General features: G+C 46.7%; 1 protein-coding gene across 4 annotated transcripts in view; it reads right to left on the bottom strand.

Annotated features, from left to right (window-relative positions):
- HDAC1 (histone deacetylase 1) overlaps nucleotides 1-12,456 on the bottom strand; it is a 44,027-nt gene extending 31,571 nt beyond the window's left edge. Inside the window, exons 1-2 of one of the 4 annotated variants that reach the window (XM_032646457.1) lie at nucleotides 12,319-12,456; nucleotides 5,579-5,691 (exon numbers count right to left, since the gene is read on the bottom strand). In XM_032646457.1, the coding sequence (XP_032502348.1) occupies nucleotides 5,579-5,691; nucleotides 12,319-12,367 (162 nt within the window). In that variant the 5' untranslated portion in view covers nucleotides 12,368-12,456. Of the gene's footprint in view, nucleotides 1-5,578; nucleotides 5,692-11,003; nucleotides 11,071-12,318 lie in introns of those variants that run through there. The other 3 variants (XM_032646450.1, XM_032646466.1, XM_032646475.1) reach the window with 3 other exon arrangements.
- Between the last annotated feature and the right edge of the window lie 3,245 nt (nucleotides 12,457-15,701).

Here is a 15,701-nt window from a genome sequence, read left to right as displayed (position 1 = left end):
TATTTAAGTAAAATGAATGAATAAACAATAAAATAACATTTTTAAAAAGAAGACCAAGCATGAACCTTCTTTAGATGCTTATAAGCCAAGGATAATGATTAACCCAATTCTGTGTATCCAAGGTCCAATTAAAAGAGAAACAAAACAATAACCAGACAATCAAAAAGAAAAATGGGCAGAAGGCTTGAATAGGAACTTCAATAGGGAAACCTGTAAAAAGATCCTCAATCTCACCAGTAACAAGCGAAACATAAACTGGCAAAAAAATTTAAATATAACAAAATCAAGTGTTGGCAAGGACTTGGAGCAACTGTAATTCTTCTACACTGGTGGCAACTGGAAACCATTTTGGCATTATTTAATAAGGGTTACTGTGTACCAAGGTCCTGACCCAGCAATTCTACTCCTAGTACATCCCCTTCTGAAACTGTAGCATATATGCATCCAAGAAACATGCTCAAGAATGTTCACAGCAGCAGTGTTTGTAGCAGCTCAAAACTAGAAACAAACCAAATGCCCACCAATAATAATAAAATAGACAACTTGTAGTATATTCTTTCAATGAAATACAGTGAAAATAAATACAGCTACATGTATCAACATGAATGACTCTTAGGAACATGTTGAGCAAAAAAGGCAAGTCACATAATAAATACTGTATGGCTCCACTTATGTAACATTCAAACATGTAAAACATGTGCTATTTAAGAATACATATGGGTAGGGACTTCCCTGGTGGTCCAGCAGTTAGGACCCCACACTTCCAATGCAGGGGGCCCAGGTTTGATCCCTGGTCAGGGAACTAGATCCCGTATTACCAAATCCCACATGCCGCAACTAAAGACCCTGAGTAACGCAACTAAGACACAGCACAGCCAAATAAGATAAATAAATAAATATTTTAAAAAGAAAAAAAGACTACATAATGGTAAATTTATAAAGACAAGCGAGCAAATAATAAATCCCAAGTTCATGGCAGAGTTTAACTCTGGGAAGAAGACAGGATCAGGGAAGGGCATACAGGAGCTTTAGCAGTCATGGAAATACTCCTTTTCTTAAACTAGGTGGTATTAATAATAATGTGATTCTTTATACCCTACATATATTTTATAAAAATTCTTTCATATCTATTCAATATTTTATAAAAACATTAAAAAAAGAACAGAAGGCAATGAATAAGAAGACTGGGACTACACAAAATTAGCATCCAAGGCAAGGAAGAGAGCAGGATTTTTATTATGTAAATAGGAAGATGCCTGGATGAAAAGTGAAGATTTAGATTCTGGGACAGATTAATTTGACGTGTAGAGACAGAATTGGAGAAGGAAACAAAGAGGGTGAAATTGTGTGAAAACAACTTCAACGTGTCTCCTTCAGGTACAGAAACTTCTATGAGCAGTCTAGGGAACTTCTTTCAAGACTGACTCTCAAAAGCCATTAATTGGGCTTCCCTGGTGGCGCAGTGATTGAGAGTCCGCCTGCCGATGCAGGGGACATGGGTTCGTGCCCCGGTCCGGGAAGATCCCACATGCCGTGGAGCGGCTGGGCCCGTGAGCCATGGCCGCTAAGCCTGCGCGTCCGGAGCCTGTGCTCCGCAACGGGAGAGGCCACAACAGTGAGAGGCCGGCGTACCGCAAAAAAAAAAAAAAAAAAAAGCCATTAATTTCAGGACAGACACTAAAATAAATGGCTCTTTGTGCTTTGGGAAAGGGATGCTAGAATCATAGCCCAGAGACAGGAGAAGAAAGAAGGGATGAATGCAAAGAAATACTGCTGAGGGGAAGAGGACTAACGATTCATACTCAATAAAGAGATAGAGCCAGAGAAGGAAAAAGATCACATGAAAGAGAACGAGGTCTAGAGATTTCAGAAAGAGATTATACTAGGGTTTTGCCTTAGAAGTTTACAATAAGCATACCACACAGATGAAGTAATCTCCAATAATCTCTATTATCTCCTATGATAGCTACTGTTGGTTGCTTCCCAAAGAGCCATTCTTTCCCTTCTTTCTTGTTAAGAGATCTCAATTTGGTTGTGTGTACCCAGCCCCCAAGAATCAAATTGCTGGTGAATGGTCTAAGGACAGCAAATGACCCAAGGAGATTTAAGGGGAAATCTGTTAGGAAGCTTCTAGGACGAGTTTTCCTCTTTAATAAAAAATAAGAGTGTGGGGTGAGGACAGTGGAGAGTGATCCAAATTAGGGTTGCTGTAAACATTAAGGAAATAACAAGTAGCTCTGGCTTGGTACCTAGCAATCACCAATAAATGTTAGTTAATTTTTCTTCTCACTTAAAGATAGGATCAATTTTTTTTTTTTTTTAATATTTTCTTGGGGGACTTCCCTAGTGGTGCAGTGGTTAAGAACCTGCCTGCCAATGCAGGGGACATGGGCTCAAGCCCTGGTCCAGGAAGATACCACATGCCATGGAGCAACTAAGCCCATGTGCCAAAACTACTGAGTCTACACTCTAGAGCCTGTGAGCCACAACTACTGAGCCCGTGCACCACAACTACTGACGGCCACATACCCTAGAGCCCACGCGCCACGACTACTGAAGCCCACATGCCCTAGGGCCTGCATGCTGCAACTACTGAAGCCCGCGTGCCTAGAGCCCGTGCTCCACAATAAGAGAAGCCACTGCAATGAGAAGCCTGTACACCACAACGAAGAGTTGCCTCCGCTCGCTATAACTAGAGAAAGCTCATGCACAGCAACGAAGACCCAACACAGCCATAAATAAATTTCAAATATATATATATACATTTTTTTTTTTTTCTTGGCTGCGCCATGCGACACGTGGGATCTTAGTTCCCCGACCAGGGATAGAACCCTTGCCTCTTGCATTGGACGCCTGGAGTCTTAACCAGTGGACCGCCAGGGACGTCCCAGGATCCATTTCTTTTTTTTTAATTTATTAATTTATTAATTATTTTTGGCTGCCTTTGGTCTTTGTTTCTTCGCCCCTTGGAGGGAGGGGGTGCTGGGGAGGCTACTTTACATTGCGGTTGCGCGGGCTTCTCATTGCAGTGGCTTCTCTTGTTGTGGAGCACAGGCTCTAGGCGCATGAGCTTCAGTAGTTGTGGCTCGTGGGCTCTAGAGCGCAGGCTCAGTAGTTCTGGCACATGGGATCTTCCCAGACCGGGGCTTGAACCCGTGTCCCCTGCACTGGCAGGTGGATTCTTAACCACTGCGCCACCAGGGAAGCCCAGGATCCATTTCTTAATATCTCAATATCACTCACGGAGGTTGATATAGTCCCTGGGGTATGACAAGTACCCAACAAAAATCTGTTAAATGAAAAAAAGAGTGCTTAAGGTAACACTTGAAAATGAGTAGGATATAACTGGACAGAGTAAATAATCCTCCCAATCAGGATGGGGTGGAAAGAGGCAGAATCTGATCTGGCTGACTTGGAGAGGCTCTGAGGAGGGGAGTGGCAGGAAAGGAGGCAAGCTGAGGCCAGGTCAGCATGGTGTAGGTGTGCAACAGGAAGCGCCATAAGGCCTTGATGCTTACTATTCCACATTCAGGTAACGTCTCTTTATCTAAATGCTAGTCTGCTCCCTAGAGTTCCTGGAAACCTCTGCTACCTTTTATGTTTTTCATTCCCAGATGCCCTTCACACCTGAAAATGCTCTCTAGTCCCAAGATCCGTCTGCTCCTCTATCTACCTTCCCTCCTTGCTTCCCCAACTGCCTCCTCCAGTGGCTCTAGAGACATGACACAGCCATCTGGGGCAGAGACTTATTCCTTTCAGTCTCTGGAATGGTGAGGAAGGATACTGCTGTTGCTAGGTTACTTAAGCTGTCAGCACAGACTTTTAACAAGACTCTTATGCTCTAACCGTAAGACAACATAGGGGGCTTCCCTAGTGGCGCAGTAGTTAAGAATCCGCCTGCCAATGCAGGGGACACGGATTCGAGCCCTGGTCCGGGAAGATCCCACATGCCGCAGAGCAACTATGCCCGTGCGCCACAACTACTGAGCCCGTGCGCCACAACTACTGAAGCCCATGTGCCCCAACTACTGAAGCCCACGTGCCTAGAGCCTGTGCTCTGCAACAACAGAAGCCACTGCAACAAGATGCCCACGCACTGCAACGACGAGTAGCCCCTGCTCACCGCAACTAGAGAAAGCCCTCGCACAGCAATGAAGACCCAATGCAGCCAAAAATAAATTAATTAATTTTTAAAAAAAAAAAAAAAGACAACATAGGCCTCCAGCCCCTCTTTATTTTCTCATTTGGACCCTTGTGACAGCCTCCTAACTGGCCTCCCTGCTTCTAAAATGCATGCCTGTTCCTATCTCTCATTTAAAATACTTCACTTGTGGAACCTCCTTGGTGGTGCAGTGGTTAAGAATCCACCTGCCAATGCAGGAGACACAGGTTCAAGCCCTGGTCCGGGAAGGTCCCACATGCCGCAGAGCAACCAAGCTCGTGCACCACAACTACTGAGCCTACAATCTGGAGTCCGCGAGCCACAACTACTGAGCCCGTGTGCCACAACTACTGAAGCCTGCGCGCCTAGAGCCTGTGCTCCCCAACAACAGAAGCCACTGCAATGAGAAGCCTGCGCCCCACGATGAAGAGTAGCCCCTGCTCACCGCAACTAGAGAAAGCCCGTGCTTAGCAACAACGACCCAACACAGCCAAAAATAAATAAATTAAATAAATAATAATAAATAAATAAAATACTTCACTTGCTCTTCACAGCTTCCAGAAGAGGTTCAGATTGGAAACCTCTGGACCAAATTTGGTCCACAGATATGCTCATGTGCTTTTGTTTGCACACATTTAAAACAAACAAACAAACTTGGGCCAATATTTTAAACCTGGGAGATTTTACATAATAATCTAGAGTTCTGGCTTCTCTTTAAAAACTGATAGATGGAGCAAAAGTCATCAGATGGAGCTGAGTCAAGATGTTAGACAGTCCATACTCTCTAGTAACTAGAGACTTGGCATCTAGTTCAACACAGTTCCAATCACTCTTTTTTTTTTTTTTCTCCAGCCATTGGATTTTTTGACCCTGGTGCCACAGAGTTGCTTAGTACATCCAATCCTTGCTGACCTCTCCAGCTCTAGCTCCCCTCTCTCACACCTGTGAACTTTATACTACAATACCTGCACACTGAACTACTTATATTTTCCCCAAACACACCATATTGTTCTTACCCCTCTGCCTTTTTGTGTATGTTCTTTCCTCAGCCTAGAATGCCAGTCCCCTCCTGAACTCCAGGCTAAATTCTATTCAATCTTTAAAACACTGCTCAGATATCACCTCTAGAAAACATTCCAAGGCTCCCTTCCACCTTCACACCTTATTATCTCTGCATCTTATACATTTTTTCATTGTTGCACTTACATACTGTACAATTTATTTGTGTACATGTTAGTCACCAGCACTAGAGTGAGCTCCTTAAAAACAGAGAATCTCTATCATTTACAGTGTCTGCCATGTAACAGTCACTCAACACATTTGATAAATGAGTAGTTGAAAAAATGAGATAATGAGTGACATATGGGGAACCAGAGCTGACGAGGTTAGGGAGGGGTGACGCTCCCAGTAACTCACATAGATTTCCATCTTTCGGTAAAGACCATAGTTAAGGAGCAAATTGTGAGTCATGCGGATTCGGTGAGGCTTCATTGGGTGGCCTTGTCCATAATAGTAATTTCCAACATCCCCTGAAGAAGAAAGAGTGACAGTTTCAGTGACACAGTTAGACATACACTTCCAGGAGAACCCATGAATATTTACAACAAATTTCTAGGCAAACTCTCTTTCTGGTTCATCCTAGACTCCAAGATTCTCTCCCACCTCAAGGAAGGGTAACTCCAAAAGAAAAAAACAAACAAAAAGCAGGGGACCTTGCTTTTAAGGATGTCTGAGCATTTAAGGATGTCTGTCTAGCCCAGTTTTTTCCCCTGGAGCCTACAGGCACTAGGATAGTGTGAGGAGGTCATTCCAAATCTACTGGGGAACAGCAGCGAGTGAGGTGACTCACCTCATTGTATCTCCAAGGAATTCATTCCCACAACAGAAAAATAACCATCACTACTTAGAATTACTGTAAGTCACAGTTCACCTCTTGCACATCATGACACTTTATGGTGTCAACGTACATTCGCATTCATTTTCCTACTGGATTCTCACAAAAACCCTGTAAAATAGTTACGACAGGGAGTATTATTCCCAGTTTATATATAAGAAGACTAAACTCACCATCTCTTGATTCATCTATAGCAATAACCTTCTAGTTGGTCCCTCTGCCTTCAATTCAAACTATCTGCCACACTGTTACCAGTTATTTTCCTAATATACAGCTTTGATAAGATCACTCGCCTACTCAAAAATCCTTAATGGTTCCCCATCCCCTACAGGATAAAGAATAAAGAACAACTTCAGTAGCCTGGCATTAAAGGAGTTTCTTAATCCACTTTTCCAACTTCCTACCACCACCACCTTGCCCCAGCACACACACACACACACACACACACTCTCTCTCTCTCTCTCTCTCTCTCTCTCTCTCTCTCTCTCTCTCTCTCTCTCTCTCTCTCTCTCTCTCTCTCCCCCTCCCTCCCTCCCTCCCCCCACCTCTTGTTTTTTGCGGTATGCGGGCCTCTCACTGTTGTGGCCTCTCCCCTTGCGACTCCCAAAGCGCAGGCTCAGCGGCCATGGCTCACAGGCCCAGCCGCTCCGCGGCATGTGGGATCTTCCCGGACCGGGGCATGAACCCGTGTCCCCTGCATCGGCAGGGGGACTCTCAACCGCTGTGCCACCAGGGAAGCCCTAGCTGCCTGTTTTTTGTAAATAAGATGTTATGGCACACAACGATGCCCATTAGTTTATATATTACCTATGACTACTTTCATATTATAAAGGCAGAGTTGAGTAGTTAAATAGTTACTACAGAGACCCACCCATATGGTACACAAAGCCTAAAATATTTACTATCTGGCCCTTTACAGGAAGTTTGCCAATCTCTGCTATAAATGCACTAGATTATTACCAGCTTCCTGAACATGGCATTCATCTTCACACCAAAGTATCCTTTGTTCAGACTGTCCCTTGGACCTGGAATGTCATTCCTTCTCTGATGATCCTCATACTACAAAGCCCAGCTCAAGCTCCAACCATAGTCTTGATCAGAATAAATGGTCTTTTCCTCTGCATGCAATTTATATATGGCATGTAATTTTGTTTTGTATCTAAACTATTTACATATCTATTTTATGTCTACAAGACTAGCTCCTTGAAGGCAAGGACAAATATGCCCTGTACATCATAGAGGCTCAATAAAGATTCAAGGAACTGAGGTGAGACTCAGAGAAGTTATGTGCCTGCTCAAGATCACACAGCTAATGAATGATCTGGGAGTCAACCCTTCTAACTCCAAATCCGGAATGCTAAAAACTACATTGGGTTTCCCAGGTACCTACTTCAGTTCGCACTTAATAGGGCTCTGTGAGTCTACTTGGTAGAAAGTTCCTGGAACAATATTTCAAAATCACGTGAATTGCACACCCAAAGTTCTCTCCTTGGAAGTCCATCAGGATGAGGCAGATCTTTCAGCACCAGTGAAAAAAAGGCCCCAACCTCTTAATCACTGATTTGGTAGTGCCAGAAACAGGTTTCATTCCAGGGAGCAATGCACTGTGGGGAATGCCACCAACAGCATCCAAGCCACTCCAATTCTCTTTGGCACAGACATGGCCTGGGATAATGGGAAACTTCTAAACAGTTGGATATTTAGGATCTCATCCTCTTCTCTCTCTTTTTAAATAAACTTTATTTTTTAGAACAATTTTAGATTTACAGAAAAATTGCAAAGAAGTACAGAATTCTTAGATACTACAATACTATTTCCCCACTACTAACATTTTACATTAGTAAAATAAAAAGTATTTGTTACAATTAATGAAGCAATATTGATACATTATCATTAACTAAAAGTCCATACCTTATTTATATTTCCTTAGTTTTCACCTAATGTCCTTCCATCCTCTTCTCTTAATCTTAGTGAGGCCTGTGCTCTCAACCAGAGCCACAAGCCAGAGCACAGCATGTAGTGGCATTCAAGAGGGACCATTGTCCCATACAGACAGACTTTGAGACGCAGTAGCAGGGAAGGCAGGCAGAAGAGTTTGTTCCCAGGGCTCCTCAGACAATCTTATCAGCCATGGGGGGCGGTGGGGCGGGGGCGGGGGGGGGGGGGTGGGGCGGGGGCGGGGTGGGGTGGGTAGAACAGGTTCTCAAGGCACTGGCAGAGACATCCAGATGCAGACCCCAATTTGTGGGCAGTCAGGAGTCACAAGGTCATTACTATGTGATATAACTGGCTTCCTGCTTACCCATATCTCTGGCCTATCAACCCAGAATCCAGCCAAGGTTTAGACCTGGGGAACTAAGATAACTTATGTAGAAAGCTAAGGGAGTACCTGAGGGTGGGGCCCAAAGATACCATTTTCCTTAACAGTTTTTAATCAGGTTGCTGAGAGACTTTAAAAAGAAATAATGCTTTTTGGGCTTCCCTGGTGGCGCAGTGGTTAAGAGTCCGTCTGCAAATGCAGCGTACGTGGGTTCGTGCCCCCGTCCAGGAAGATCCCACATGCCATGGAGCGGCTAGGCCCGTGAGCCATGGCCGCTGAGCCTGTGAGTCTGGAGCCTGTGCTCTGCAACAGGAGAGGCCACAACAGTGACAGGCCCACTTACCACAAAAAAAAAAAAAGAAATAATGCTTTTTATATAGAATTGGCCCTCCCCATCCACTAACCCTGGCTAAGGAGGGCCTATTATACTATGCAATTTTATGTAAGGAATTTGAGCATCCTTTTGATATTTGCACTGGGGTCGTGGAACCAATCCAGCTTTTTTAAACTTTTTAAAACTTTTTTAAAAAGAGCTTTTTGCACTGTTCTTATAGTTTCTCAGTTTTATAGGGGAGTGACCTGAGGCCCAGTAAGGTAAAATGACTTGCCCAATACTTCAAAGCTTCTGAGTGGTAGAGACAAATCTGAGCCCCAAACTAGTGACCTCACTGCAAAACTCACAAGTAGTTTCTCAAAAAGTAAGAAATCTCCCTTCTCTAAAGACTGATGTCTTTCCACTTTTTCTCTTTTTAAACTGAGAGTGTAGAGATCACAAAACTGTGCAAACTGATAAGGCTACAGAGTCACAGACACCAGCCTCAAATGGGCCCTCACCACTGTCCAGCAATCCTTCCAATTTTTTTTCCTGGCTCCCTCTTTCATAACAGCTATCTCTCTTCAAGATTCCTACTCTACCAACTGCCCTCCCCCACTCTCAGGAAAAGGAATATTCTCTTACCTCATCTTGAAAACTCCCTCCACTTTCTCCCCATCATTTCCCCTTCAAACTTATCTCTGAACTTTTCCTTGCCACTTAACCTCTCTGTCCTGGAGGAACTTCCCCTGGCAAGACTAGTGTCCCTACCTGTGCTCTGGTTTCCATCTCACCTGGTCTCTTCTCAGGGATCTCCATCATTACTAGCCCCTCTCTCCAATATCTGGCTATTTTCCTTAAGAATTTGCATAGACTCAACTCTCAGCCACTACATCTCCCCTTTATCAACAACCCTCTCTCTCTGTCCCAACAAGCTTCCTTTAAAAGATCGGCCTAGGGACTTCTCTGGCAGTCCAATGGTTAGGACTCTGTGCTTCCACTGCAGGGGGCACGGGTTCGATCCCTGGTCAGGGAACTAAGATCCCGCATGCTGCACAGCGCTGCCAAAAATAATATATAAAAATTTTAAAAGTTCAACCTAATGTCTCCTCTTAACCCATCCATTCATTCTTCAATCTACTGCAATTCAGCTTCAGTTCCAAATCCTGCACAGGAAACAGCTGTTGCCAACACTTGGCCACTCCCTCCCTCTTTTGGCTACTGTAACCCAACACTTTTTGGTTCACTTACATCTCTGGTCATTCCCTTTGTATCTTTATTCATTTAATCAACAAGTATTTCTTGAGAAAATATGTGCTTACTATGAGCTAGGCACTGTTTTGGGGACTGAGCATACAAAGGTAGACAAAACATGATCACTTTCCCTAAGGACCTTACTGTCTTTAAGAAGTATGAACAAGTAAATGGGCAATTCCAATACACACTGAGAAATGCTATGGCAAGAGAGTGCAGAGCATGAAGAACACTAGACTTTTTCTCAGTCCACTTCCTTAGAATTCCGCCCTGGACCCTCTTCTCTTTTCACCCTATACAACTTCTTACATGGGATGTGAGGGTGACTGCATCCTCTCCTATAAATAAAATTATCACCTGTATGTATGTATTCTGACAATCACCAAAAATCTCTATCTTCTTGTCTTCTAAACTGCAGACCTGAATGGCCAACTGCCTACTGGACACCTCTACTTGGATATCCCCCAGACATCTCAACAAGTATTTCTTCAAAAAACAAAACCCGGGGCTTCCCTGGTGGCGCAGTGGTTGGGAGTCCGCCTGCCGATGCAGGGGACACGGGTTCGGGCCCCGGTCCGGGAAGATCCCACACGCCGCGGAGCGGCTGGGCCCATGAGCCATGGCCGCTGAGCCTGCGCGTCCGGAGCCTGTGCTCCGCAACGGGAGAGGCCACAACAGTGAGAGGCCCGCGTACCGAAAAAAACAAACAAAAAAACGGAACTTCCCTGGTGGCGCAGCGGTTAAGAATCTGCCTGCCAATGCAGGGGACACAGGCTCGAGCCCTGGTCCGGAAAGATCCCACATGCCGCGGAGCAACCAAGCCTATGAGCCACAACTCCTGAGCCTGTGCTCTAGAGCCCGCGAGCCACAACAACTGAGCCCGCGCCCAGAGCCCGAGCCCCGCAGCAGGAGAAGCCACTGCAGTGAGAAGCCCGTGCACCGAACGAAGAGTAGCCCCCGCTCAAGGCAACTCAAGAAAGCTGGCACACAGCAACGAAGACCCAAAGCAGCCAAATAAGTAAATAAATAAATAAAACAAAACCCAAAGTTATTAACTGACCCTGCCTTCTACAAACACTCAGCATCAAACTGCCCAAACCAGAAACGGGATCCTTGTCTTCTTCCTTACTTCTCCATTCATGCGTTTAATTTCTGTCCCAGAGTGATAGTTCCAAGGTATAAATCTGATGATGTCACTAACCTGCATACAACTTCAATGATTCACAAGTGCCCTTAGAATAAAGTCCAACTTCCTTAGGGTGGTATGCCCAGCCCTTCATGATCTGGTCCCCATTTACTTCTCCAGCCTCATCACTTGCAACCTTTCTCTCACCCCTGCTCTCTACCTTCTAACACTGTGCCCTCAAATCTATGCCTCCACCGTTCTGCACATAGACCTGCCGTTTTTCAAACGTGCTGTCCTCTCTCTTACCTCTCAACTTGCTGTTATCTTTGCCCTTCCTGGGCCTGGCTAATAACTCCTGTTCTTCAGGTCCTAACTGAGACGGCACCTCCTTGCCTGACTCCTCAGGCTGGGCGGGTGCTTCTTCTCTGTGCTCCCAGAACACTCTGAGCTGTCCTTCCTCCCAGCCTGATAGTGGAGAGCAATTCTTTGTCATTGTCTACCTGCTCCTCCGGACTGCGAGGAAGGTGGCAAGTGCTTTGGTCTTCCCATGGCCCCAGCCCCTAAATGCTACCTAGAACAGAGGAAGCTGCTGCTCCACAGATCTCTGTTCAACGATAAAGTTTGTTCTAACAAGTTGCATCCTTCTCCTTCCAACCTCAGGGGTTCCATTTCCCAGCAGCAACTGCAGGGCCTGCTGGGAGATGGGGAGGGATGCTGGTGACCTCTAGGTGGTGAGCTCTGATGGCCTCTCACCAGAAGAGATGAGGAAGGAAAGGGGCAGTGAGAGACCTTCGGATTCTCAGCAGTAACACGTAACCCTGCAACCTTCTCCACCAGATTCTGCCTCCCCCCTCGGACTCTGCCTCCCCTCTAGGAGGCCGCCGCAAACTCCACATCAGACTTCAGAACTCCCCTCCAAAGTGACCTCAGGCTTCTCCAGGCGACCCTCTCAGCCTCGGACTCCTCCCTCAGCATCCCCTCTCAGCCTCGACCTCCTTCCCCTCAGCCTCCTCCCTCAGGCTCCACCTCCTTTCCTCTTAGCCTCCTCCCACAGCCCCGACCTCCTTTTTTTTCAGCCTCCGCCCTCAGCCTCGACCTCCTTCTCTCAGCCTCCTTCTCTCAGCCTCCTCCCTCAGTCTTTCCCCAACGCCTCAGCCTCCCCCCTCAGATCTCCTCGACTCCCTCTCCCAGATGCCGCCTAGCCCGGCCCCGCCCCCGCCCCCGACCCCGGCGCGAGGACTGTGCTCACCGTCGTAGTAGTAACAGACTTTCCTCCTGGTGCCCTGAGTCTGCGCCATCTTGCTCGCCTCCCGTCCCTCCCGTCAGTCTGTCCGTCCACCCTCCCGCCCGCCTGCAGCTCCGCTCAGCGTCAGACCCAGCAGAGAGAGGGCGGGCCTCCAGCGCGTTCCGCCCGTCCCCGCCGGGGCTCACCTATAGCCGCGCAGCCCGGGCACTGCTCCAGCCAATCAGAGGCGCCGGGACGGCCCGGAACTCGGGGGGGGACAAGGGCAGCCCGGCGAGGCCTCGGAGGGCCCCCTGGGCCTGTACCAAGGTCCGCGACAGGGGGTGGGGCTGCCCCAGGACCGTACCATTCGTCCCGGGGGAAGAAAGCCGGACTGCAAACTTCGCTGTCCCATTAGGCTTTGGGAGAGTGCTTGGAGATCAGAGACCAAGTTTGTCATTTGACAGAGGCCTACGGTGGAAAGTGACTTGCGCAAGGTCACTCAGCTGAGTTTGGAGCAGGAGAAATAAATTGACAAAGGACAGGAAACTGCTGTAGGCCAAACGCTGTGCAATAGCTTTACCGACATTACCTCAGTCATCTCCATTATTCTTCACGACGGCTCTGGAGGGGGCCTTTTTATCACCATTTAACAGACAAAGATAATGAAGTTCGGAACTTTGTGGCTTCCTCAGAGTCACACAGTAATTACGTTCAATTTTCAATCGTAATTTTTTGAATGCCTACTATGCATCAGAGGCACATTTAAAAAGTGGCAGGGGCTTCCCTGGTGGCGCAGTGGTTGGGAGTCCGCCTGCCGATGCGGGGGACACGGGTTCGTGCCCCGGTCTGGGAGGATCCCACGTGCCGCGGAGCGGCTGGGCCCGTGAGCCATGGCCGCTGAGCCTGCGCGTCCGGAGCCTGTCCTCCGCGGCGGGAGAGGCCACAGCAGTGAGAGGCCCGCGTAACGCATAAAAAAAAAAAAAAGTGGCAGAACCCAGCCTTTCTTACTCCAAAGCCTACGTCCCTGGTGCAGTCACCTGTGAGAACTGAGTGCATTTAGCTGGGAGGAAACTGATTGTCCCCTTATACTGGGAGCGGAGTTTCTCAGGATACTGAAGCTACTGATATTTTGGATAATTCTTTGTTGTAGGGGACCGTCCTGTGCACTGTAGGATTTTTAACAGCATCCTTGGCCTCTCCTTATTAAATGCCAGTAGTACCCTGACCCACCCCCAGCTGTGACAACAGAAATTGTCCTCAGACGTGGCAAAATGTCTCCAGGGCAAGGGGGAGGGGATTGGAGGGAGTGTAAAAGTGCCCCCCACCCTACCCTTGAGAGCCACTGCACTAGATCAGTCATCAACTAATCATTATTGAAAGCTACAGACTGAAAAGCACTGTGATGCGCTATTAAAATAACAACACAGGGCTTCCCTGGTAGCGCAGTGGTTGAGAGTCCGCCTGCCGATGCAGGGGACACGGGTTCGCGCCCCGGTCCAGGAAGATCCCACATGCCGCGGAGCGCCTGGGCCCGTGAGCCATGGCCGCTGAGCCTGTGCGTCTGGAGCCTGTGCTCCACAACAGGAGAGGCCACAACAGTGAGAGGCCCCGCGTACTGCAAAAAAAAAAAAAAAAAAAACCAACTACAACGATATTAATATTTAGTGAGTGCTTACTATGTGTGAAGTAAGTTACTCATGATCCTAGAGATCTATAGGATCTATAGATATATGTTTTATGCCTCTTTACAGCTTAAAGACTGCTTGGGCACTTGTGTTCCTCACCTGGGAACTGCATTTGGGCCACTAATTACAAACGTAACAGATCTAAGACTGGGCACTTCTATTATAGAAGCAGCAAAAGACCAGGGAATAAACCCTATTCCCAGTTCTGTGTTGCTGCTTCCTAGCCAGGAACCTTTCTGCGCCCCCATTTCCCTCTTAGTAAAATGGAGAGTGTAAGAAAACAAAGTTCACCAACTCTGTGGCTGCAGCAGTGTCCAAAGGAGGAGGAGGGTGGGGATCAGATGAGGTCATGGGTGTGGCAGCATTTTACAAAATGCAGAACAGGAATCACAAACTCAGATGCCTGCAGAGGTCACGCAGGTGATGTAAATGAGTGGATTTATATTTATATTGGTTTGATTCAGGTACTTTGCTTGTTTTTAATATTGGATTCTTTTTCACTTTCTAAAGAAATATGTCCTTCTCCCCATCTTTCTTCAAACACACTGCCATCTTCAGGGATCTTTAATTTTCCCACTTTTTAATGGAAATATGGGTGCAAAATTTTTTTCATTTTCCTCTTTTTATAAAAACAACAGCACGAACATGATGATAAATAACCACTAACACTCAGGTTCATTGTCTGGGAGCAATAGGGTGTGAAGGGGACTCTGGCAATGGGAGAGCTCATACCCCACCTGAAGGCATTAGCCACTTATTCAGCTCCATGAGGACAGGTAAGCCCAAAAGAGCCAAATCTTCCTATTTTTTTCAAGAGGAGGCAGAAATCTGGAGTTTTATGCAAAACTACCTCAGTTTTATAAACTGACTGCTAACTCAGTCTACTTTCAAGACAGCAGTAAGAGCCATCCTTTTAAAATGTAAGTCAGCTCAAGTCATGGGTCTGCACCCTGCAAAGGCTCCTCAAAATGGCTCCTGCAAAGGCCACAAGGCCCCGGGCCCCATAGGATCTATCCCCCTCCCTCAGGCTACCTTTACCTCTCAGATCTTGCCAGGCAAGCTTCTGCCTCAGGCTGTTCCCTCTGCCTGACTGCTCATCCTACATACAACGTGGCTCATTCCCTGACCTTCAAATCTTTGCTCAAAATTCACCTTCTCAGGCTTCCCTGGTGGCGCAGTGGTTGAGAGTCTGCCTGTCAATACAGGGGACGCGGGTTCGTGACCCGGTCCGGGAAAATCCCACATGCTCTAGAGCGGCCGGGCCGGTGAGCCATGGCCGCTGAGCCTGCGCGTCCGGAGCCTGTGCTCCGCAACGGGAGAGGCCACAACAGTGAGAGGCCTGCGTACCCGCAAAAAAAAAAAAAATTCACCTTCTCAATGAGACCTTCCCAGACCACCCTCTTTAAAACTACAAACCTCCCTCAAACATGACATTCCTAATTCCCCTTACCTTGTTTTTTTCCCCTTAGCACTATCACCTTGTAGCATACCATACCATTTACTTCTTTGTGATGCTTATTGTCTATCTTCCTTTACACAGAGTAAGCTCCAGAGATTTTATCTACTGCATATCCTATGAGCCCAGAATCATGCCTAGCACACGGTAGATGTTCAATAAATATTTGTTAGGTGAGTGAATAAACTCACGTTTAAAAACACCTTGAAGGTGAATCAGAACATATCTAAGGTCAAATATAGTCCTTGAATCAGTAGCTCTCAAAA

This window comes from Phocoena sinus, chromosome 1 (genome assembly GCF_008692025.1).
Source record: "Phocoena sinus isolate mPhoSin1 chromosome 1, mPhoSin1.pri, whole genome shotgun sequence".
Lineage (NCBI taxonomy): Eukaryota > Metazoa > Chordata > Mammalia > Artiodactyla > Phocoenidae > Phocoena > Phocoena sinus.
The sequence above is the reverse complement of the archived record's forward strand: the minus strand, read 5'-3'. Positions and strand labels throughout refer to the sequence as shown.